Consider the following 13,581-nt stretch of genomic DNA (forward strand, 5'->3'; position numbering starts at 1 on the left):
CGTACATAACAATGGATACCCTGCTAGAGTAAATTGTAAGTTAATATGTATCATGGCCACCTAGTGAAAAGCTTGGAATAATAGCCCTGATGAAGACTGGGTCAATATACGGGAGTATAATGTGACCCTACAGTAGAAACTGGTTTGTTATTTTCATTATAAACTATCAGAAAAATAAGGTCTCTTCTTCCCTTTAGTTTTCTTCTTCCCTTCAACACTGCCAAGCACCTAATATCCTCTTTTGTACTCTCTCTCGATCTGACTACTGTGGCAGTCTACTCTATGGACTTCCCACCCTACTTATTGGCCCATCTCACACCCTACTCTCCCCCCCTCACCCTACGATCATCCTCTGCTCACCTCCTTGCGACCTCTCATGACCCTTGTGCTCCCTTTCATTTCTGCTCTCTTCCTCACTCTGGAATGCTCTTCCTTTCCCTCCCCACACCGCTTCCACTCTATATCTATTTAACTCCAACTTCCTAGCTCTCCTCCTTTCTGAAGAACCACTTACATAGAATTCTACACCAGCACATCTCCCTGTTCTCCTCTACCGTTGCCTCTCTACGACAACCCCACGGCACATATCCCTCGCCCCTTCATCCTACAACTTAGCACTTCCTCCCCTATCCTGTTCCTATATCATGCTCTACTGTGCTTGTTCTAGTTTCTACCTCCCATGCATCATTTGGTCTTATTTCCACATCCAATCACTCATTGTTACGGGCACTGGTCCTCCACTCTGTAAATCAATGTTAAAACGTTTTGTAATGCATTGTTTTACCTGTAATTTTCACTGAAAAGATAAAGTGCAAAAAATAAAAAAGTAAAGAAAGAATTGGGTGCACTAGGTCTGGATCGATACCAGAGCCATATACAATTGTACTTTACATATTTAAATATATAAGGGCTAAGAAGACACTGGAATAAAACATTCATCGGATGTTGCTAAGAAGCGCAACAGGAGTAAATACATGTACGAATTATGGATGAATCTACAAAATGAGGTTATTAGTTGGGGCTGCGTAATTAAGTATTTATGGTCAAAATATACTTTTAGCTGGTTCAAAAATACAAATAAAAATGTAGCACAATTCATGGAATTAACTGTTATTGCTAATATTTTAAATAAGTGAAAATAAAACAAAATTGATAGTCTTTAGTTATGATTGAGTGATGGGGGCAGGCCAATTTAGTCTCAGAAAAATGCCTTTGCCAGTGCTCCATGTTTGGGTGCTACCTATAAAAGGGACCGCCACTCTACAACGGAATTCTGGGCACCATCTTTTTGAGGGTGGAAAATAAAGCAATAGATGCTAATATCAATGATAACTATGGAGACCTTTGCCCATCTTCAGCTTTCATTTCTGTTATTATGATTAAATAGTTCCAGCTATTAACCATACTCCTGGCAGGGAAACCAGATGATCGCAGAACCTTTGGTCAAGGCTTCTCTTGTTGTCAAAGGATCCTCAGCAGCAGAAACATCAAAGAATTGCTAATCAGCCTGCCATTCCTGTATCCGCTCATGGACCTCTGAATGCTACTTTGGTAACTGAACTGAAACGTACTAGAGCCCTTTCAACTGTATCATCATGTCTTTGCATGAACAGTGGTCGCAAAATGAAGGGAAATCAATGTCAGCTGCTATTACAGGTCTCCATCCCCAGACACTGTAACCTCCTATCTGTCAGCACGAGACTCGCAACCCCTTACTTCTACAATTCAGGTAGCAGCTCAAGGCATTCCTCTTTAAGGAATGGCTCCTCTCGAACACCTAGGTCACACACCCTCCACTCCCCAGCTAACCTGAGATTGGGCAATCTGCTCCCCTGCCTGTTTCCTCCCCTGGTTGCTTGGGGATCCGTTGCTGCCAAATTTTCCCTGCTGTTGTTATTTTCCCACTCCCTTGATTCTTTGTAATCTGCTTCCCTCGCTGTGTACTTCCCTGTGTGACCTGTAAAGAGCTCCGATGCAACAGAAGCTAGTTCCACGCTCACTAAATTTGCCTTTCAAAATGATCAAAATAACTGTTCTCTTTATATATTTTTGTTATCTATCACTAAAAAGCAAAAGCTTTGCCTAGTCGGATATTTACAGTTCTCTGAGACTATCATTACGTTCTTCCAACTTTAAATTGTTACTAACTAGAAAGACTCATCTTCAAGTTTCTATTTCCTCATGGCCCGACGGGTTTGTTGGACTTAGTGGCAGTCAGAGTTTGCCATGTCATCTTTCAGGACTCTGGCCAGCCTTAGCTTATTAAGCCAGTGTAGCACAAGGCTTGCGGATACCACAAGGTCTATGGAGTGGTCAACAGGCCGCAAATAAAATACCATTGTTGAGATCTGGTAAAAATGCCATATGACCACATCTCGTAAAGATGCATCCGTTAATGCTTCTGTGTGGCGGTACCTACTGCCACAGAACCTCAGGCAGAATTGAAGCTTTTCTGCAAGGAAACGCATAATTAAGGTAAAGCATACAGCATTTGGAAATACCAAATGATTTACCGTAACCACCACACTCATAATCAGACCCCTAACTTCTACTCTGCCTGAGGCAATGGGTAAAAATTGTGTCCAGGATATGAATAAATTTTTGCCTAGAGGGCTCTGTGAATTTGCGGGTCATGGAACAATGCAATAGAAATCCCATAACACCACCCCTGCCTGTGAGTTGTTTATATATTAAACAGCCAAAAAAAGACACACAAAGTGCCTAGGACCGCACTCAAGAACCACATTAATTCAGGAACCACAGGATGTCGGCAAATGTTTCACACAACATTATTTATTCATTCAAAGCCATCACAGTGGGAGGCTGCTCACCCACACCTTCCTGGTGCTTGTTATGTGCATATATACACATATACACACACACACACCTACTTTATTAAAAAAGTAGGCTATTGTTGACCTTGGGTTATGTGTGTGTGTGTGTGTGTGTGTGTTCGAAACAGTGATTTACCTACCTCTTAAACAAATACATTCTAATTTAGTTTAAGAGGCAGAGGTAAATATCATCCCTTCCGTGAGTGCAAGTGAAAAAGAATGACAAAAAAGTACAACCTTATTTTCTTAACTTCATTATGTAGGAAGACATCTCCTAAGATTGTTCCAGCTTTTACTAGTAACTCTCCTGGTTTCTGTAGCTTTTTGAGCATATTTTGAATTATGGTTGATTTCCCAACACCGGAATCGCCTAGAAAAAAGTACATTTACAGATTAGGGCATAAAAGGGCATATGATATGATACACGATATGATATTTTATTTATATCGCTCTCCTACACAAGTGTCTCACAGTGTTTCAGACGAAAGACTGCACACATGTCTCTTCCAAATGCTTGGCTATTACACTGTCTGATATAGAACTATAGAGAATTTAATTGTGCAGATACTACAAGTACAGTGTGTCGCAGTGCTAAACAAAATATATGATCTGATATTCGCAATAAAATAAGCCTTCAGAGTTTTGAGATGGTCATGTCATCTCCTAGCCACTTCAGTATTATTAGCAGTATGTGCTCATGTAAGGAACTCATGGTGGCAACAGTAAAGACAGACACAAGTGATCACAGTTTAAGGGTGTTTATTAAACTGTAAATGCAGGGTGGAAAAACGCCTAAGCTAAACCTAAATCTAAGATGGGAGCAAGCATCGACCATCAAATGAAAAATAGGCAGTGCTTGTGGCGTGTTGTCAAAGTAAAAGGCCTATACTAAAAAACCTATTGCCAATTCCTTACATCTAATTACAGAAAGAGTGTGGGATAAGGTTTTCAATAAAGAAAGAAGTGTTCACAAATAATAAGTCAGGATGCGATTTCCCTGAGGTCTTCCTTCCCCACGTTTTTAGCACGGGACAAAGTGGGACTTTGGAGCACAGCACACGCTCAAGCCTTGCCAGCATGAGGCAACAGTTAATTATCAGCTATAAGGTTCTTCGATGGTTAAATCTCTTTTCAATAAAAGTCTCTTGACTTCGAGGCCTGATGTTCTCAACGAACAAACACAAAGTCCTGTTCCACAAATAGTTTGGGTGATGGCTTCACCCGTGGGTCCCCCTCTTCTGGGTGCAGACCCCTCACAAGTTGTATTCAACAAAAATAACCAAACAGTTCCTTTCTCAGTGAACTATGAGTGATGACTTTCCACCCCTGGATCGCCCTCGGCCAGGCTCAGACCCCAAATGACAAGGGGAACACTTCACTTCCCCTTGTCTTGCAATACTTCTTGCTTTCATAAATCTTTATGTCTTTTTAAACAGTTCCTCAGGATTCACCCCTGTTTGTTGGCCTCCCTCTGCCGGGTTGACTCTGGCCACCTTTTCCAAAACATTACACTGTGGGCATCCCTCAGTAGGGTTTACTTCTGTCAACACACTGTTCATAGGGACTTCAGGCTTTGCCCCTTCCTGTTAGCATTCCTCTGCTGGTTCACTCTTGCCAATCTTTTCGAAATATTTCACTGTTCATGCACTCATTTCACCAAGCGGGATTCATTTCCCTTAGTTTTCCCAATCATCTGTTGGTCATAGACTTTTGAAGGTACTGTGGATTTTACCAGTCCCCTGTATGACCACTTTGACCTCTTCTAGCCTTTTTACAAAGGCCTTCTGGTAACTGTAGTTCAACCGCAGGGTAATCGACTTGAGTGACTACCCATGTGGTGCTTGATTTCGTTATGCTTGCTTTCCCCTTTCTTATATCACTAGTTCTGCAAAGTTAAATTAGCTGCTTGCTACTTTCGTTCCACACAGTTCGGTTTCTTTATGGCTCTCCCCTCGACTCACCGGCTGTGATGAACTGCTTTACTTTCTTGTCTGTAGAGTCAAGGCCGGTACTGTTGAGCCATGCGTCTCTCCCCCGCTTGGCTGTCAGCGGAGGAGACATCTGTGGCAACACGCGCTGGCTATTGTTCGAGGTCTTGCGATTCCTTCTCTTGACGTTTCACTGGTCTCTGTTGATAAGGGCAAGGTCACTTCTCCCCTTGGTATTCTCTCGAGTCGTGCCGTCTTTCTCCTCCTTTTGAACTGCTTGGTTGAGGTAACTCTCTCGTCGTGTGGTCGGCCTTGCTCGTCCTGTGCTCTTGTGCTCCACCTTTTATCCCTGTGGGGAAGGAAAAGGGCCGTCAGGTGTGTGTGATTCTGGGCAATTGCTTGACCCTTCTATTGGGACATGTCAGGTAAACAGCTCTGGTGTTAGTCTGTTGTCTTCCGTGTTGTGCGAAAGTGTTCGTGTGGAAAAAGAGGGGGCAGTGTTTTGGAATATCCTACATGGTAGGATGGAGAAAAGGTGTTCAAAGAAGGGGGATACTGCGTTTCGCCCATCGGTGTCCGACTCCCAAAGGACCCCTATCCAGTGATCCTCCCTCACTGGTCCACCCCCAGGAAACTGGATCCAATAGCGATGGCCGTGCCCTGGCCACCTGGAGGACAGATCCCTGGGGACTAGCCAGGGAGACACTGTCAGGTTTATCACACTCAGTTATACCATTTGTGCCAGTGTGGGAATGGGGTCTTCCTAATGGACTCCCGGATCCAGGCAGACCCCATCTGAGCCCAATAAGCATCTGGCGATCCACAACCATGTTTGTGAAGGTGGGTCTTGGGATGGTGATAGAGATGTGCGGGTAGTAGAATAGTTAAACTTGGCATCCAATCATCACATCACCAAAATAATTGCTATGTAGACACAGTCACTCATTCATACTGCCACCTCGGGCTCCAACAAACCTCACTTTACTTCTCCGTATCACTGCAGCATTTCAAAAGCATCCATTGGATGGTCTTAACAGCTGAGTGTTATGCTCAAAAACCATTATGCCATTCAATGTGGATTTTATACTATTGTACATGGCTGGCTATCAAAAATGAATGCACAGGTTAGAACATCGAAAAGCACATAACCGATGAAAGCACTCTTTTTTTTCAATGTTTTGCTAAACAAGCCTTTGTAAATCCAAATTGACCTGATGTTCGTTCGATCAACTTTACTTCATCCATATAATCAAACAATAAAATAATAATGATCCCATTATTATATGCTCGATATTGGTACGTCCCTCCAAGATGTACTTCACTGCAATGGTCCCGCCTGATAAGTGGTGCTTAGGTGCCACCTATTAGCCAAAATTAAAAAGGGCTCTGGGAAGATATGTATGTGGGGTGCACAGAGGCTCTTTATCCTGTATGATGTAGACATATGTATTCAATTTCAATTCTTTTGTTTGTAATTTCACATAAAAATCCATTAGAAAACAGCAATAAAAACACAACAATAACAGTAAAACTAACTATAGAATTAATACCGACCATCTATTCAAAGCTCAATAAACATACACAATTAAGACAATTTGAAGGACTTCTTTGTTGAAGAAAGAGTGTTCAAGAGGACTTAATTCAATACCCAAGTATCCTTCACTGAATCAGTTCATACTACATAAGAAGATTGGGCAACATTGCTTAAATGTATCCACTGTCCAGACCGGGACTAATGCTAATTTCTTTATATTGTCATATTTCAGACAAAAGAATAACAAATGAACAGCTGGTTGCGTACTGCTTGGGCAAAAAGGGTAATCGGAATTGGATGAAAATTCCTTGATCCAAATAGCTCAAACTGATCTTACGTTGAGTAAATTAAATGGAACCCATGTCACAAGAAAATGATCACGCATAAAGACATAGGTGGATGAAGTGAAAAATGGGTGAAGTGAATCAAAAATAGATTCTTTGGAAATGGAGGTATTAGAACATTTCACAAGTTCCACATTTTCTCTGGTTTAAAAAGTGATTCCAGGGATGCCAATATTTCGTACTTTCTCTTTTTTTTTGAGAAGCGACACTTCATTATTTTGTAATTATACTAATGCATTAGGTTCCATTGGAGATTAGCATGTGTACCTGGTCCAGGGGATTGTCACACATCTGTCAGATGACGTAACTAAATTCAATAATGTTCTAAATACAGTAGCAGTAGAATTACTCCAAACATTTAAAAACAGTTTTTTTTATAGGTGCCAGTTTCATTTCAGACTGAAGATAGGAAAACCATAGCTCAGTGTGCACAGAGAAGGTTGGAGCGGAGGTTGGGAGCCACAACAACCACTTGCAGGAATTGTTTAACCATCTCAGCAGCGTTTCAACATTTCTCATGTCCCAAACATCCACACCATTTTTAGCAATAGCTCTCAGCTTAGCATTGTACATCCTGAGCATTTGATCGAGAGGCTGGATTTTAAAGTGCTTGGCAATAAGAAATACCCACCATCTTGTTTCTTCATATGTAGCTATGAATGCCTGGCCTGCATGAATACCCAGGTATTCATAAGTACTCGTCCATTACATTTTTATGCCATCACTGAAAAACCTGTATTTAACACAGTTTTCAATATAGTCAATAAACCCCGACCTTTGGGCATTAACCTTCAGTCCTCGTTCTTTTATGTATAAATAATATTTGTCAACATATGCTAAAAAACGACACTTTAATTTCACCAAAATGGAGGACAGCCACCTTGGTTCCCAGCAGGGCTGTGTGCAAGGAATTTGTAAATAAATGAAATAAAACTGCAATCAGTAAGCAGCACTGTCTGGCACCCCTTTGAACCAAAATTGGAGTCGTCACTGTGTCTTCCCTCGTAAATCTGAGGACTGCCACATTAGCCATCAAGACCTCGTTTATTGTCAACATATCCAATGGCAGAGGCCTGCCACGTCACTGTAGCCATAAGCAGTCACAGTCTACTGAATCAAATGCTGCAGCTGGGTCCAGGAAAGCCAAATATAATGTCTCCTTAGACATATATGAGTTTAGCTATGTTGAGCAAGAAACACACTTAAAACTTGATCGTTCGTACAGCACGGCCGGGACGTTATCTGGAGGCCAATGTATAATACAAGTGGACAGGGAAAATGCAGCCTGCTTATTTGACATCTGCACAGCTTCGGAAGCCATCAAAGAAACCTGTTAGGAAATGTTTTATTGATAGAAACAGGGGATGTGGACATATATAGCCAGATCTCCTGCATACACAATGATATGATTTGATAAGGCATGTATAATATGCCCATACACAATTTTTTCCAGGTTCGACCAGGCAAGGGAGGGGAAACAGAGGGAAGACAGACAGCAATCTTGCTAGGGCAGGTGAAACTGAGATCGCGCAAGTGCAGGGGAGGAGGGAGGGGAAAAGTGCAGGGGGAAGAGGGGGAAGTGCAGTACATAGGATAGCATAAATAAGACAATAAATAATAAATAAAAGTGTGGCCAGCTGGTGGCAAGTGCAAGGGTAAGTACATACAGTAGGTGTCAAGGGCTAGTAGGGGCTGTAGAGATACAGAAACATTCCCCAAGTGCAAGGGTTGCTGGGGGGGGGGCAGTGCAGGTGTGCAGCTGGCGGGGAGGGAGCCTGGGCCCCAGATCAGAGGGTAGCCAGGTAACCAGTGCAGTTTCAGATTCTGCCAAGAGATCAGCAGGGGAGAGGAGTAGAGAAAGCAGAAGCAAAGAGGAAGGTCTTGAGGTGCTTCTGGAACTGGAGATGGTTCTCCTCAAGTTTCAGAGAGGCAGGGAGGCTGTTGCCATACCCCACCATGACAGGAAGTACGCCAATGCAAGCTACTGGGTGTGTTCCACAGAAGTCCCAGACGGAATCCCTTGAAAGATAATCAGGTTTTTCATGTAACACCACCTAGCTAAACTGATCCAGGGAGGCAGGTGAGGTTGTGATGGTTGTTAGGTTCATATATCATGTTATTGTTGTGTCTATAGTATTGCCACTACTGTATCCAAGGACATTTCTGGTCCAGCTCACACTCTTGGAGGTATAAAATATCCAACATGGCAGACACGCATTGCAGCACAGAAGAGAATGGCAGCGGAAAGAGGTTAAGTTGATACTCCTTTAAAGTAACATTGTGGGGGAGGAACCCAGTGGAATACATTTTCATTGCATTGTTCATTTACGCGCTTAATACTAGCGAGTGGTTTCTAAACACGGATTGGGATTCGCACCGTTGTTGCGCCGTGTTGCCCTGCTTCCAAGACAAACGCGTTGCCCCCGAGATATCCTTCCTCCCCCATATGGAAAACCTTTTGAAGGTATATCCACGGAGTGGAAACCTACCTGATTTGACGAAGTATTTTTTTTTTTAAACGGAAAATCCCAGCTTGGCTGGAGCCACGCGTTTGGTATGTCTACACCAGAGAATGTCCAGGCACATGTTTTGTCAAGCATACCCAAGAACAATGTTCAGTTGAGGCTGACTGACCAAAAGGTCTGTTTTAGAGAGCACTGGTGCCCTGCCAGGATACACAGGGTTAATCTTGCAGACACCCCGATATGTTGGAAATGTGGGAGGTTAACTGCTGCATATCCGCAAAAATGGAGGAGATATTCGTGCAAGCAGCAACCAAATGCTCGGAACACAGTTAAATATATCACCAGTGTTGGAAATGTCTCCTTTAAGTTACATAGGATCCAGAATGCAGCAGCAAGACTTCTTTTGACACTGCATAGGGATGAACACATCTCTCCTGGACTGGCCTTGTTTGCTGGTGACAGTTGTGAAGCAAATTACTTTAAAATCTTGGCGTCTTCTATGTGAAGCTTTACATTTAGTGGCTATTCTTTCAAACAGAATGTAGCATTATTTGCCAACCAGTAAATCTGATACGACGCCATACGCATTCCCTGGTTGTCCGTAAATTTAGAGAAGCAAGATTGTGCGGAAACACTTCTCTGTGATGGCATCCAAAAAATTGAATAAGCTACCTTCTCATCTTCTCTTTAGAAGGAAACTGAAGACTTGGTTCTTCAAACACACTTAACTCTTTGCCAACTGGTTTGGATTTCATTATGTAGTCAGAATATTTGTTTGTTGTTGTATATAGTGTCATGATGCCTTCTCGTGACCACATGCTCTTTGCAACCCCCAGTACTCACCATCCTTTACCCTAATTTATACACGCCTGGAAAATTGTGGCTGAAGAAAGACTTTAGGGTTGGAAAGAAGATCCTTTTGAGAAATTGGAAGACGGATAGGAGATTTAAGGTGGAGTGATGGGTGGAGGAGATGTGCACTTTTCTGACCATGGAAAGGACTAGTTTAATGCGGTGGGGAACTCCACCGTGCATAAAGATATGTGTCAGAAGTACCTAGACCTCTGTGACTAGGGAAGTAGGCATAGCACCGCACTAGGCCTAATCGTGCGGGATGATTCCTCACATTTGATGTGAGTTCTCTTCCCTCTGGCTTCGGCTGGCTGCCCCTTCCTTTTTTCACCTTAATAGCCCCTCCCGTTATTGCCCTTTCCATGGTATTAATTAAATGAGCTAAGATATGTTAGAGGAAATTAGAATTAAATTGTTTCATTGAATGTCTAAAATGTACTTGTTTTAGCTTAATACGCAAATGAAAAGAATTTCATAAAAAATGGAACTATCAAGTATATAGATCATTCATCAGTGCATCCCTGGCAATCTAGCTCCCGGCTCCAAGTGGCACTCTTGGCACACTGGCACTGCACGCTCATCCAACAGCCCACGTGACTTCCTATCATGCATATTCCATTGATCCCACTAAGCAGCATTCACACAACATAAAGCACAGGGTGCAACGGGGTGCAACGCATATCTAATCAGAAGGGAGAGGAACCGGAATGTCGCCGGTTCGATGGAAAGAGAAAGGTTATTATTGACAGAGCTTGATATCCTTTGCCCGATGTATGAATTACACAGAGGGCCGCACTAGAAGACACAGAGACACACATAACGTGACTGTACCCAAGGAATGAATGTTCTTTCTTACCGGTAATTAGCACTGGATGCTTATTTGTTAGGAGAAGACTTGCTAAAAAAGTATACCGCACGGTGTCGATGGTGGGAATCAGGCTCTGAATAGAGGCCAGCTGTTTCTGATGGTCGGAATTTTTCCTTGACATCAGAGAATCTGAGAAAGATGTGCAACCTAAAAAAAAAAAGAAAAAAAAAAAGATACTTTAGCTCATTATTAAATACGCAAACACGTGTTTCCAATCTGTCTTCAATTCTAATGATGGGTTCTAGACCAGCAGTTACAATTGTCGACTCCCTCCTCTCTGATAGAAGGATCAGAGCTTCTTGAAAATGCCTTGCTTTCAGAGAAGTGGCCCGGATTACCCTAATAATGAAAACACTTCAGGTTCTTCAGTTCTTAAGTTAAGTCATCCCACATAATAGAAGACCTTGACTCTTCTCTTTAGTATGAAAGCATCTGACAAGTTAATGTTCTTTATCCGGCAAGGGGGCTCTGTTGGACAAATAGTCTTCAAACTATGGATCCCGCATCTTGGTGCCACAGTATGTAAGACAGTCCCTATATTATACACTCTCTCTGTTATGGAGGTCCTAGTCTTGAATTCACAAATTCCTGGCAAAACACATTGCAAGTTGACATTTGTAGTGAAGACCAAAGTCCCCACCTGCCTCTTCAGACAGAGGCCATTACCTACTGTTAGATAAGCAACCGTATGGCCTGTTGTCATTGGCTGTCCTTTTGAAAGGAGGCTTCACCAATGCCTCTCTCTAAGGAACCCCTTGATGGGGTGCTGGGTCATCGCAGCCTGACCTATCCCCATTGACCAGAAAAATCCTTTACAGATGTTCAAACTATATATTTTAAAACACCACAACTTTGGTTTTTACACGTTGCAAAGGCTACTATGAATCAAAAATGAGGATCACTCTTGGAGCAGATAATTAGCTTCCACTTTAATAAAAAAGCCTACTTGGTGTGAATATTTTTAAACAGTTTCCCACTTTGTTCTGGCTTAATAGTAAAGCACAATTTTCATACTACTTAATAAAGAGATTTTACTTTTTATCCTGTGCCTACATTGCAACTCTACTAAGCAATGGAGATGTATCTTTCAATTAATCAGAAACAGAAGTAATTGTTTTAAAGGCATCCCACTCGCTCGCCTGTCAGTCCACTTACTGTATCTTTTCAAAAGTGGATACCCTAGCAGTTAAATTTGCACTGCTCCTTTTCCGATCAAACCAAGACTGATTTGCAGAGGGGGTTTCTCCTTCTGCACTGGCCCAGGGAGCGAACAAGCTTTGGAAAAACCACCCGCTGTGGCTTTTGTGAAAGCATGGGACAGTCATTGGCAACAAACTACAATAATGGTACTATCTGGCCATAACACGGTAACTGCTAGAAAGTGGTGTGAGTATCTGGGGACATTACATTACATAAGACAGCGGTGCCTGGCAAATGGCTAGACACAAGCCAAAACAGTTGGCTTCAAATGCAAGCACACTGCGCTCATTACAAATCAAGTGGCTTGAGGCACAATTGGTTAAGAGAATTGTATTACACCAGTAGCACATCTACAGCTATCGGGTATCTAGTATATCCATTGAATATGTTTCCAACAAAACACTTTGCATAGAAAATTATGCATCGAAATGTTTTGCATCGAATGCATATAGGGGGTGGGGGTAAATGGTTAATTTTCGTTAGGAAGGGTTTGTAAGTCTAAAAAACAGGGGTTTGGGGCGACTCATCCCCAAAAAAACATTCAACAGCTCATTCAAAGAGACCCCAGGAGGATGTGCTTTGGGGGAGGAGGGACAGGACGTGGGTATGAATGGCCATAGGGTTTAGCACGGCCAGTGATGGTCAATGCGTGGGTAAATAACCAAACAAACCCACATGTTGTCTTTCACTCCTCACATCTCAACTCTCCCATATCTTCACTTTGCCATGACAATAGTTTCAGCTTATAGGCAGTGCATTAAGTGTCACCTATTATCTAAAATTAAAACCAATGAAATTGAAAGCTGCTCAGAACTGCCAGTGCTTATGATTGAGTCAGAGATTTCTATCAATCACGTATTGATATTACCTTTGCTTGTAGGCACTCTACTTTCCGTTATAGGTGCAGAAATAAAAAAGGAACTAGAGTTATCTTTTTAAACAGATCACGTAAGGGCATATTTTTGATGGCCTCATAAATAGCATGGATGTTAGGTACGATTTTTATCTTTATGATGAATCTTCCTGATCTGTGTCAACCCCAGACCGTTTTACCTGGACTTGGTAATTATTTCACCTTGTCCCTGGGTGAGTGGGAATCTGTGTCCCCGCTCACCTAATCTTTTACTCTTTGGATTGGAGTTCTAGTTTCCTATAACGTTAGACTGACTGTAATGTACCATTGCAGTACACAGCAGTTTAAATGCAGTGGCTTCCTTTTTCATGGGTGAACTACTGTTTCCAAGAAGTAAAGTGGGATTCACATCCCCTTTACATTTTATAGAGTGAGCGGGCACACACCACCGTATGTGGAGTGCTGGGGGGATACAATGTACTTTCTTACTTACCTGGTAACATTTTTGTTACAATTGCAAGTTTACCTAAGTGGCTGGTGGCAGTGGTTTTACCTAAGTGACTTTTTAATTTCATTACTCGCTGGCTGTTAAATCAGCCTCTGTAATGCACACAAGGGCCACCATTCTGCTAGAATGGTGGGCTACTTCTTTTGCCATTATTCGTTTGCTTGTTGTTTGAGGTCTTCCCCTGCCATGCTAGGC

At 42.3% G+C, this 13,581-nt stretch overlaps 1 protein-coding gene across 1 annotated transcript in view; it reads right to left on the bottom strand.

The window, feature by feature from the left end:
* DNAH14 (dynein axonemal heavy chain 14) overlaps positions 1–13,581 on the bottom strand; it is a 2,000,441-nt gene that overhangs the window by 993,323 nt on the left and 993,537 nt on the right. The window contains exons 45-46 of the mRNA XM_069608705.1: positions 10,814–10,972; positions 3,072–3,204 (exon numbers count right to left, since the gene is read on the bottom strand). Coding sequence (XP_069464806.1) covers positions 3,072–3,204; positions 10,814–10,972 — 292 coding nt within the window. The remainder of the gene's footprint in view (positions 1–3,071; positions 3,205–10,813; positions 10,973–13,581) is intronic.

Source organism: Ambystoma mexicanum, chromosome 4q (assembly GCF_040938575.1).
Source record: "Ambystoma mexicanum isolate Mex_15411 chromosome 4q, UKY_AmexF1_1, whole genome shotgun sequence".
Taxonomy (NCBI): Eukaryota; Metazoa; Chordata; class Amphibia; order Caudata; family Ambystomatidae; genus Ambystoma; species Ambystoma mexicanum.